At 32.7% G+C, this 11,826-nt stretch overlaps 1 protein-coding gene across 1 annotated transcript in view; it reads left to right on the top strand.

Annotated features, from left to right (window-relative positions):
- The window catches only part of vopp1b (VOPP1 WW domain binding protein b), a 39,283-nt gene extending 27,777 nt beyond the window's left edge, over positions 1 to 11,506 (top strand). The window contains exon 5 of the mRNA XM_061713534.1: positions 11,167 to 11,506. Coding sequence (XP_061569518.1) covers positions 11,167 to 11,387 — 221 coding nt within the window. The 3' untranslated portion in view covers positions 11,388 to 11,506. The remainder of the gene's footprint in view (positions 1 to 11,166) is intronic.
- Positions 11,507 to 11,826: the final 320 nt, after the last annotated feature.

Below are 11,826 nucleotides of genomic sequence, written 5' to 3'. Positions count from 1 at the left end.
AAAAAAAGGAAAAAGGAAAAAAAGGTAAAAAGGAAAAAAGAGGAAAAAAAGAAAAGAAGAAAGAAAAAAGAGGAAAAAAGAAAATAATTAGAAAAAATGGGAAAAAAGGAAGAAAAAGAAGAAAAGGATGGAGACAGAACTCAATACATAGAACAAAAAGGAAAATTAAACTGCTGGACAAAAACGCCCATAAACATATGGTTCAAACATAAATGGTAAAAACAGATCAAACTATTAAGATGGGTGACACATGATAAAGATGTTAAACGTGCTCAGATGGATGGGAGATACAAACACTGGTCCCTTAAGGAATAACTACATACAGTACGGCCTCATCTCTGTTAACGGAGGATTAGAACGTTTCCAAACACTAGAAGATAGATATCATTTAGAAAAACATGACTTCTACAGGAACCTTCAGGTTAGAGCCCATTATAACAGTAATATCAATAGATCTAATAAATATAAATCCAAGTCCATCAGAAAAATGATTGCTAGACTGTACGCATGTTTACAATCTCAAACACACTTTATATTAAACATAACTGGGAGAAGGAAGCTAAAATAGAAATATGAGAGCAGGATTGGTGAAACATGTGTGTTTTGATGGAGGAACTTCCAACGCTGCCGTGTGGCTTTTCCTTTGCTGTTCATTTCAGAGCGGCTGTTACAATCTGTGCACTTTTCTTATTTCTCTTTCTTTCATTTTGCTTTGCTTTTAGTTTTATGTCATTGTTACATTTTACTTGTAATGTCAAAAATATAAAAATCTTTAAAAATAAAGTTTAAAAAAATTTAAAGAAAAAGAAGAAAAAGAAAAAAGAAAAAAAGAAAAAAAGGGGAAAAAAGAGGAAAAAAATAGAGAAAAAAAGAGAAAAAAGAGGGAAAAAGAGGAAAAAGAGGGAAAAAAGAAAAGAAGAAAGAAAAAAGAGAAAAAAGAGGGAAAAAAGAGGAAAAAAGAAAATAATTAGAAAAAATGGGAAAAAAGGAACAAAAAGAAGAAAAGGAAAAATGAAAAAAAGGAAAAAAGAAAAAAAGGAAAAAAAGAAAAACAGAGGAAAAAAAGAAAGAAAAAAAAGAGAAAAAAGAGGGAAAAAAGAGGAAAAAAAGAGGAAAAAAAGAAAAGAAGAAAGAAAAAAAAGAGGGAAAAAAGAGGAAAAAAGAAAATAATTAGAAAAAAATGGGAAAAAAAGGAACAAAAAGAAGAAAAGGAAAAAAGAAAAAAAAAGGAAAAAAAAAGAAAAAAGGAAAAAAGAGGAAAAAACGAAAGAAAAAAAAGAGAAAAAAGAAGGAAAAAAGAGGAAAAAAAGAAAATAATTAGAAAAAAATGGGAAAAAAGGAACAAAAAGAAGAAAAGGAAAAATGAAAAAAAAGGAAAAAAGAGGAAAAAAAGAGGGAAAAAAGAGGAAAAAAAGAAAGAAAAAAAAGAGAAAAAGAGGGAAAAAAGAGGAAAAAAAAGAGGGAAAAAAAAAGAAAAGAAGAAAAAAGAGGAAAAAAGAAAATAATTAGAAAAAATGGGAAAAAAGGAACAAAAAGAAGAAAAGGAAAAATGAAAAAAAAGGAAAAAAGAGGAAAAAAAGAGGTAAAAAAGAGGAAAAAAAGAAAGAAAAAAAAGAGAAAAAGAGGGAAAAAAGAGGAAAAAAGAGGAAAAAAAGAAAAGAAGAAAGAAAAAAAGAGGGAACAAAGAGGAAAAAAGAAAATAATTAGAAAAATGGGAAAAAAAAAGGAACAAAAAGAAGAAAAGGAAAAAAGAAAAAAAAGGAAAAACGAAAAAAAGGAAAAAAAGAGGAAAAAATGAAAGAAAAAAAGAGAAAAAAGAGGGAAAAAGAGGAAAAAAGAGGAAAAAAAGAAAAGAAGAAAGAAAAAAAGAGGGAAAAAAGAGGAAAAAAGAAAATAATTAGAAAAATGGGGAAAAAAAGGAACAAAAAGAAGAAAAGGAAAAAAGAAAAAAAAGGAAAAAAGAAAAAAAGGAAAAAAGAAAAAAGGAAAAAAAGAGGAAAAAAAGAAAGAAAAAAAAGAGAAAAACCACCTAACATAAAAAGCGTCTCCGATATAATAACTACACATAATGACTTAAAATTGGTCGGTATTTCATCGCCTTACCTCAGGAGTTTCTCGACGTGCGGCCACTGAAATCAACGGGATCAACGGGATCGACGTCACTTATGGAACTATAGACTAACCCTAACCCTAACTATAGAGGGCTCCAGAACCCGGAAGTGCGGGTTACAACAGAGTCCTATGGAAGTGTCGCCACTCTGTTTTATCCACCGCTCTGGTCCTGGACTAGAGGAAACCTGGACTAGGGAGAGACGAGGGAGGGGAAAAAAAGAAAAAAGGAAAAAAAGAGGAAAAAAAGAAAAAAGGAAAAAAGAAAAAAAGGGGAAAAAAAGAGGAAAAAAAGAAAGAAAAAAAAGAGAAAAAAGAGGAAAAAAAGAGGGAAAAAGGAGAAAAAAGAGGAAAAAAAGAAAGAAAAAAAAGAGAAAAAGAGGGAAAAAAGAGGAAAAAAAGAGGGGAAAAAAAGAAAAGAAGAAAAAAGAGGAAAAAAGAAAATAATTAGAAAAAATGGGAAAAAGGAACAAAAAGAAGAAAAGGAAAAAAGAAAAAAAAAGGAAAAACGAAAAAAAGGAAAAAAAGAGGAAAAAATGAAAGAAAAAAAGAGGGAAAAAGAGGAAAAAAGAGGAAAAAAAGAAAAGAAGAAAGAAATAAAGAGGGAACAAAGAGGAAAAAAGAAAATAATTAGAAAAATTGGAAAAAAAGGAACAAAAAGAAGAAAAGGAAAAAAGAAAAAAAAGGAAAAACGAAAAAAAGGAAAAAAAGAGGAAAAAATGAATGAAAAAAAGAGAAAAAAGAGGGAAAAAGAGGAAAAAAGAGGAAAAAAAGAAAAGAAGAAAGAAAAAAAGAGGGAAAAGAGGAAAAAATAAAATAATTAGAAAAATGGGAAAAAAAAGGAACAAAAAGAAGAAAAGGAAAAAAGAAAAAAAAAGGAAAAAAGAAAAAAAGGAAAAAAGAAAAAAGGAAAAAAAGAGGAAAAAAAGAAAGAAAAAAAAGAGAAAAACCACCTAACATAAAAAGCGTCTCCGATATAATAACTACACATAATGACTTCAAATTGGTGGGTATTTCATCGCCTTACCTCAGGAGTTTCTCGACGTGCGGCCACTGAAATCAACGGGATCCAGCGGGATCGACGCCACTTATGGAACTATAGACTAACCCTAACCCTAACTATAGAGGGCTCCAGAACCCGGAAGTGCTGGTTACAACAGAGTCCTAAGGAAGTGTCGCCACTCTGTTTTATCCACCGCTCTGGTCCTGGACTAGAGGAAACCTGGACTAGGGAGAGACGAGGGAGGGGAAAAAAAGAAAAAAGGAAAAAAAGAGGAAAAAAAGAAAAAAGGAAAAAAGAAAAAAAGGGGAAAAAAAGAGGAAAAAAAGAAAGAAAAAAAAGAGAAAAAAGAGGAAAAAAAGAGGGAAAAAAGAGAAAAAAGAGGAAAAAAAGAAAGAAAAAAAAGAGAAAAAGAGGGAAAAAAGAGGAAAAAAAGAGGGAAAAAAAAGGAAAAGAAGAAAAAAGAGGAAAAAAGAAAATAATTAGAAAAAATGGGAAAAAAGGAACAAAAAGAAGAAAAGGAAAAAAGAAAAAAAAAGGAAAAAAAGAGGAAAAAATGAAAGAAAAAAAGAGAAAAAAGAGGGAAAAAGAGGAAAAAAAGAAAAGAAGAAAGAAAAAAAGAGGGAACAAAGAGGAAAAAAGAAAATAATTAGAAAAATGGGGAAAAAAAGGAACAAAAAGAAGAAAAGGAAAAAAGAAAAAAAAGGAAAAACGAAAAAAAGGAAAAAAAGAGGAAAAAATGAATGAAAAAAAGAGAAAAAAGGGAAAAAGAGGAAAAAGGAGGAAAAAAAGAAAAGAAGAAAGAAAAAAAGAGGGAAAAAGAGGAAAAAATTAAATAATTAGAAAAATGGGAAAAAAAAGGAACAAAAAGAAGAAAAGGAAAAAAGAAAAAAAAAGGAAAAAAGAAAAAAAGGAAAAAAGAAAAAAGGAAAAAAAGAGGAAAAAAAGAAAGAAAAAAAAGAGAAAAACCACCTAACATAAAAAGCGTCTCCGATATAATAACTACACATAATGACTTCAAATTGGTGGGTATTTCATCGCCTTACCTCAGGAGTTTCTCGACGTGCGGCCACTGAAATCAACGGAATCAACGGGATCGACGCCACTTATGGAACTATAGACTAACCCTAACCCTAACTATAGAGGGCTCCAGAACCCGGAAGTGCGGGTTACAACAGAGTCCTATGGAAGTGTCGCCACTCTGTTTTATCCACCGCTCTGGTCCTGGACTAGAGGAAACCTGGACTAGGGAGAGACGAGGGAGGGGAAAAAAAGAAAAAAGGAAAAAAAGAGGAAAAAAAGAAAAAAGGAAAAAAGAAAAAAAGGGGAAAAAAAGAGGAAAAAAAGAAAGAAAAAAAAGAGAAAAAAGAGGAAAAAAAGAGGGAAAAAAGAGAAAAAAGAGGAAAAAAAGAAAGAAAAAAAAGAGAAAAAGAGGGAAAAAAGAGGAAAAAAAGAGGGGAAAAAAGAAAAGAAGAAAAAAGAGGAAAAAAGAAAATAATTAGAAAAAATGGGAAAAAAGGAACAAAAAGAAGAAAAGGAAAAAAGAAAAAAAAAGGAAAAACGAAAAAAAGGAAAAAAAGAGGAAAAAATGAAAGAAAAAAAGAGAAAAAAGAGGGAAAAAGAGGAAAAAAGAGGAAAAAAAGAAAAAAGGAAAAAAGAAAAAAAGGGGAAAAAAAGAGGAAAAAAAGAAAGAAAAAAAAGAGAAAAAAGAGGAAAAAAAGAGGGAAAAAAGAGAAAAAAGAGGAAAAAAAGAAAGAAAAAAAAGAGAAAAAGAGGGAAAAAAGAGGAAAAAAAGAGGGGAAAAAAAAGAAAAGAAGAAAAAAGAGGAAAAAAGAAAATAATTAGAACAAATGGGAAAAAAGGAACAAAAAGAAGAAAAGGAAAAAAGAAAAAAAAGGGAAAAACGAAAAAAAGGAAAAAAAGAGGAAAAAATGAAAGAAAAAAAGAGAGAAAAGGGAAAAAGAGGAAAAAAGAGGAAAAAAAGAAAAGAAGAAAGAAAAAAAGAGGGAACAAAGAGGAAAAAAGAAAATAATTAGAAAAATGGGAAAAAAAGGAACAAAAAGAAGAAAAGGAAAAAAGAAAAAAAAAGGAAAAACGAAAAAAAGGAAAAAAAGAGGAAAAAATGAAAGAAAAAAAGAGAAAAAAGAGGGAAAAAGAGGAAAAAAGAGGAAAAAAGAAAAGAAGAAAGAAAAAAAGAGGGAACAAAGAGGAAAAAAGAAAATAATTAGAAAAATGGGAAAAAAAAGGAACAAAAAGAAGAAAAGGAAAAAAGAAAAAAAAGGAAAAACGAAAAAAAGGAAAAAAAGAGGAAAAAATGAAAGAAAAAAAGAGAAAAAAGAGGGAAAAAGAGGAAAAAAGAGGAAAAAAAGAAAAGAAGAAAGAAAAAAAGAGGGAACAAAGAGGAAAAAAGAAAATAATTAGAAAAATGGGAAAAAAAGGAACAAAAAGAAGAAAAGGAAAAAAGAAAAAAAAGGAAAAACGAAAAAAAGGAAAAAAAGAGGAAAAAATGAAAGAAAAAAGAGAAAAAAGAGGGAAAAAGAGGAAAAAAGAGGAAAAAAAGAAAAGAAGAAAGAAAAAAAGAGGGAAAAAAGAGGAAAAAATAAAATAATTAGAAAAATGGGAAAAAAAAGGAACAAAAAGAAGAAAAGGAAAAAAGAAAAAAAAAGGAAAAAAGAAAAAAGGAAAAAAAGAGGAAAAAAAGAAAGAAAAAAAAGAGAAAAACCACCTAACATAAAAAGCGTCTCCGATATAATAACTACACATAATGACTTAAAATTGGTCGGTATTTCATCGCCTTACCTCAGGAGTTTCTCGACGTGCGGCCACTGAAATCAACGGGATCCAACGGGATCGACGCCACTTATGGAACTATAGACTAACCCTAACCCTAACTATAAAGGGCTCCAGAACCCGGAAGTGCTGGTTACAACAGAGTCCTATGGAAGTGTCGCCACTCTGTTTTATCCACCGCTCTGGTCCTGGACTAGAGGAAACCTGGACTAGGGAGAGACGACGGAGGGGAAAAAAAGAGGAAAAAAAGAAAGAAAAAAGAGGAAAAAAAGAAAAAAGGAAAAAAGAAAAAAAGGGGAAAAAAGAGGAAAAAAAGAAAGAAAAAAAAGAGGAAAAAAAGAGGGAAAAAAGAGAAAAAAGAGGAAAAAAAGAAAGAAAAAAAGAGAAAAAGAGGGAAAAAAGAGGAAAAAAAAGAAAAAAGGAAAAAAGAAAAAAAGGGGAAAAAAGAGGAAAAAAAGAAAGAAAAAAAAGAGAAAAAGAGGGAAAAAAGAGGAAAAAAAGAGGGGAAAAAAAGAAAAGAAGAAAAAAGAGGAAAAAAGAAAATAATTAGAAAAAATGGGAAAAAAGGAACAAAAAGAAGAAAAGGAAAAAAGAAAAAAAAAGGAAAAACGAAAAAAAGGAAAAAAAGAGGAAAAAATGAAAGAAAAAAAGAGAAAAAAGAGGGAAAAAGAGGAAAAAAGAGGAAAAAAGAGGAAAAAAAGAAAAGAAGAAAGAAAAAAGAGGGAACAAAGAGGAAAAAATGAAATAATTAGAAAAATGGGGAAAAAAAGGAACAAAAAGAAGAAAAGGAAAAAAGAAAAAAAAGGAAAAAAGAAAAAAAGGAAAAAAGAAAAAAGGAAAAAAAGAGGAAAAAAAGAAAGAAAAAAAAGAGAAAAACCACCTAACATAAAAAGCGTCTCCGATATAATAACTACACATAATGACTTCAAATTGGTCGGTATTTCATCGCCTTACCTCAGGAGTTTGTCGACGTGCGGCCACTGAAATCAACGGGATCAACGGGATCGACGCCACTTATGGAACTAGAGACTAACCCTAACCCTAACTATAGAGGGCTCCAGAACCCGGAAGTGCGGGTTACAACAGAGTCCTATGGAAGTGTCGCCACTCTGTTTTATCCACCGCTCTGGTCCTGGACTAGAGGAAACCTGGACTAGGGAGAGACGAGGGAGGGGAAAAAAAGAAAAAAGGAAAAAAAGAGGAAAAAAAGAAAAAAGGAAAAAAGAAAAAAAGGGGAAAAAAAGAGGAAAAAAAGAAAGAAAAAAAAGAGAAAAAAGAGGAAAAAAAGAGGGAAAAAAGAGAAAAAAGAGGAAAAAAAGAAAGAAAAAAAGAGAAAAAGAGGGAAAAAAGAGGAAAAAAAAGAGGGGAAAAAAAAGAAAAGAAGAAAAAAGAGGAAAAAAGAAAATAATTAGAAAAAATGGGAAAAAAGGAACAAAAAGAAGAAAAGGAAAAAAGAAAAAAAAGGAAAAACGAAAAAAAGGAAAAAAGAGGAAAAAATGAAAGAAAAAAAGAGAAAAAAGAGGGAAAAAGAGGAAAAAAGAGGAAAAAAAGAAAAGAAGAAAGAAAAAAAGAGGGAACAAAGAGGAAAAAAGAAAATAATTAGAAAAATGGGAAAAAAAGGAACAAAAAGAAGAAAAGAAAAAAAAGGAAAAACGAAAAAAAGGAAAAAAAGAGGAAAAAATGAAAGAAAAAAAAGAGAAAAAAGAGGAAAAAAAGAGGGAAAAAAGAGAAAAAAGAGGAAAAAAAGAAAGAAAAAAGAGGGAAAAAAGAGGAAAAAAAAAGAGGGGAAAAAAAAGAAAAGATTGAAAAAAGAGGAAAAAAGAAAATAATTAGAAAAAATGGGAAAAAAGGAACAAAAAGAAGAAAAGGAAGAAAGAAAAAAAAAGGAAAAACGAAAAAAAGGAAAAAAGAGGAAAAAATGAAAGAAAAAAATAGAAAAAAGAGGGAAAAAGAGGAAAAAAGAGGAAAAAAAGAAAAGAAGAAAGAAAAAAAGAGGGAACAAAGAGGAAAAAAGAAAATAATTAGAAAAATGGGAAAAAAAAGGAACAAAAAGAAGAAAAGAAAAAAAAGGAAAAACGAAAAAAAGGAAAAAAAGAGGAAAAAATGAAAGAAAAAAAGAGAAAAAAGAGGGAAAAAGAGGAAAAAAAGAAAAGAAGAAAGAAAAAAAGAGGGAAAAAAGAGGAAATAAGAAAATAATTAGAAAAATGGGAAAAAAAAGGAACAAAAAGGAAAAAAGAAAAAAAAGGAAAAAAGAAAAAAAGGAAAAAAGAAAAAAGGAAAAAAAGAGGAAAAAAAGAAAGAAAAAAAAGAGAAAAACCACCTAACATAAAAAGCGTCTCCGATATAATAACTACACATAATGACTTAAAATTGGTCGGTATTTCATCGCCTTACCTCAGGAGTTTCTCGACGTGCGGCCACTTAAATCAACGGAATCAACGGGATCGACGCCACTTATGGAACTATAGACTAACCCTAACCCTAACTATAGAGGGCTCCAGAACCCGGAAGTGCGGGTTACAACAGAGTCCTATGGAAGTGTCGCCACTCTGTTTTATCCACCGCTCTGGTCCTGGACTAGAGGAAACCTGGACTAGGGAGAGACGAGGGAGGGGAAAAAAAGAAAAAAGGAAAAAAAGAGGAAAAAAAGAAAAAAGGAAAAAAGAAAAAAAGGGGAAAAAAAGAGGAAAAAAAGAAAGAAAAAAAAGAGAAAAAAGAGGAAAAAAAGAGGGAAAAAAGAGAAAAAAGAGGAAAAAAAGAAAGAAAAAAAAGAGAAAAAGAGGGAAAAAAGAGGAAAAAAAAAGAGGGGAAAAAAAAGAAAAGAAGAAAAAAGAGGAAAAAAGAAAATAATTATAAAAAATGGGAAAAAAGGAACAAAAAGAAGAAAAGGAAGAAAGAAAAAAAAAGGAAAAACGAAAAAAAGGAAAAAAGAGGAAAAAATGAAAGAAAAAAAGAGAAAAAAGAGGGAAAAAGAGGAAAAAAGAGGAAAAAAAGAAAAGAAGAAAGAAAAAAAGAGGGAACAAAGAGGAAAGAAGAAAATAATTAGAAAAATGGGAAAAAAAAGGAACAAAAAGAAGAAAAGAAAAAAAAGGAAAAACGAAAAAAAGGAAAAAAAGAGAAAAAAGAGGGAAAAAGAGGAAAAAAAGAAAAGAAGAAAGAAAAAAAGAGGGAAAAAAGAGGAAAGAAGAAAATAATTAGAAAAATGGGAAAAAAAAAGGAACAAAAAGAAGAAAAGGGAAAAAAGAAAAAAAAGGAAAAAAGAAAAAAAGGAAAAAAGGAAAAAAGAAAAAAGGAAAAAAAGAGGAAAAAAAGAAAGAAAAAAAAGAGAAAAACCACCTAACATAAAAAGCGTCTCCGATATAATAACTACACATAATGACTTCAAATTGGTCGGTATTTCATCGCCTTACCTCAGGAGTTTGTCGACGTGCGGCCACTGAAATCAACGGGATCAACGGGATCGACGCCACTTATGGAACTATAGACTAACCCTAACCCTAACTATAGAGGGCTCCAGAACCCGGAAGTGCGGGTTACAACGGAGTCCTATGGAAGTGTCGCCACTCTGTTTTATCCACCGCTCTGGTCCTGGACTAGAGGAAACCTGGACTAGGGAGAGACGAGGGAGGGGAAAAAAAGAAAAATACTTGCACGTAGAACTGTCATTCAAACTTCAAAACTGAGGAAAACTTCTCTTCTCTCTCCAAACCCGAACAGTTTTTTCCTAAAATGTACACTTTTCAAGAAATGAGCCCTCAAGCGAGGACTGGAAATCACTTTTTTGTCTAATTTAGAGTGAGGCTTTCAGTTGCATTTAGAATGAAAAAATAACTAGATTTTTTATTTGTAACTCGAGCTCACGGCCAAACCGTAAAAGGTAGACAGATAATTTTTGTTCAGAATGTAGACATACGTGTTGGGATTCATAAAATGTGAATTTGACCGGCGGGGTATGCACAAAATTTAAACGGCGGGGCTAACAGCCACGCAAATTCCTGCCTCTGTCTCCATTGACTGCAATGTAAAAAAAAACTTTTCTTCAAAAAAAATCTCACTTAGTTTTCAAACTGCCGTTACTAACACATTTTAAGGCATATCTGAATAAAAATAAGATTGTCAGAATTTGCCGGGTTCTGTGTCTCTCACGATGTTTTCGTTTTTCTGCTAAGAGCTATGGTTTGATCACAAATTGGAGTGATTTGAGAGCTTGTCACAACCGAAAATCTAGGTTTTAGGAGGTTGTCTTTGCTGAGTCATTACCCCCTCTGTTTATAGTACTGAACCTTTTTTTTTTTTCTCTCTCGAGTAATGAACCTGACCCTGAACCCACACACACACACACACACACACACACACACACACACACACACACACACACACACACACACACACACACACACACACACACACATACATGGTAGGTGTTATTATGGGATGGCAGGTATTATTATATATATGTATATATATATATATATATATATATATATATATATATATATTATCAATCATTATAATTAATAACTGTTAGCGGTCCTGTTAGCGGTCCCGTAAGCGGTCCCATTAGCGGTTTTGTTAGCGGTCCCGTTAGTGGTCCCGTTAGCGGTTCTGTTAGCGGTCCCATTAGCGGTTCTGTTAGCGGTTTTGTTAGCGGTTCTGTTAGCGGTCCCATTAGTGGTCCCGTTAGCGGTTCTGTTAGCGGTCCCATTAGCGGTTCTGTTGGCGGTTTTGTTAGCGGTTCTGTTAGCGGTCCCGTCAGCGGTCCCGTTAGCGGTTCTGTTAGCGGTCCCATTAGCGGTTCTGTTAGCGGTTTTGTTAGCGGTCCCATTAGTGGTCCCGTTAGCGGTTCTGTTAGCGGTCCCATTAGCGGTTCTGTTGGCGGTTTTGTTAGCGGTTCTGTTAGCGGTCCCGTAAGCGGTCCCGTTAGTGGTCCCGTTAGCGGTCCCGTTAGTGGTCCCGTTAGCGGTTCTGTTAGCGGTTCTGTTAGCAGTCCCATTAGCGGTTCTGTTAGCGGTTTTGTTAGCGGTTCTGTTAGCGGTCCCATTAGTGGTCCCGTTAGCTGTTCTGTTAGTTGTTCTGTTAGCCTATTACCTATTTTCTGCAATAACTCTTCAATCATCCGACAGTAGTCCCGTGGCACTTCAAAATTTCCTGAAATTTTCTAGTTTTATTTATTATTTATTATTTTTATTTGATTTTATTTTATATTTCCCCAGTCTCCCAGCAGCCCGTGGGTTTATTCATTCTGATTTTATTTTATATTTTTACAGTTTCCCAGCAGCCCGTCGGCCTCCACGGCTTCGGGCTCAACGGCCTCCCGGCAGGAAGTGACCCGGGAGCTGCGAGGCCCCGCCCCCCGCTATTCCCGCCCACACCTGGCTCCGCCCACATGATGGGAGGCCCCGCCCACATGGGGGCGGAGCCTCCGTCCTACTGCAACCACCCGCCCCCGTCCTACGAGCAGATCTTCAGCACCGGGGACAAGAAGTAGAACCAGGACCAGGATCTGGATCTGGACCAGGACCAGGACCAGGACCAGGATCTGGACCAGGTCCTGGTCCAGATCCTGGTCCAGGTCTGAAATGGTCCGAAATGTCGACTTTTATTTCGACTTTTATTTTGACTTTTATTTTGACTTTTTTCTCGACATTTTGACTTTTATTTTGACTTTTTTCTCGACATTTTGACTTTTATTTTGACTTTTTTTTCGACTTTTTTCTCGACATTGACTTTTTTTACTTTTATTTCGACATTTCAACTTTTTTCCTCGACATTTCGACTTTTATTTACTTTTTTCTCGACATTTCGACTTTTATTTCAACATTTATGTTGACTTCTCTGGAAATTTTGACTTTTTTTTTCATCTTTTTTCTCGACATTTCGACTTTTATTTTGACTTTTTTCTCGACATTTTGACTTTTTTCCTCGAC

Source organism: Cololabis saira, chromosome 22, assembly GCF_033807715.1.
Source record: "Cololabis saira isolate AMF1-May2022 chromosome 22, fColSai1.1, whole genome shotgun sequence".
NCBI lineage: Eukaryota > Metazoa > Chordata > Actinopteri > Beloniformes > Belonidae > Cololabis > Cololabis saira.
This window is presented reverse-complemented; position numbering and strand designations above follow the sequence as displayed.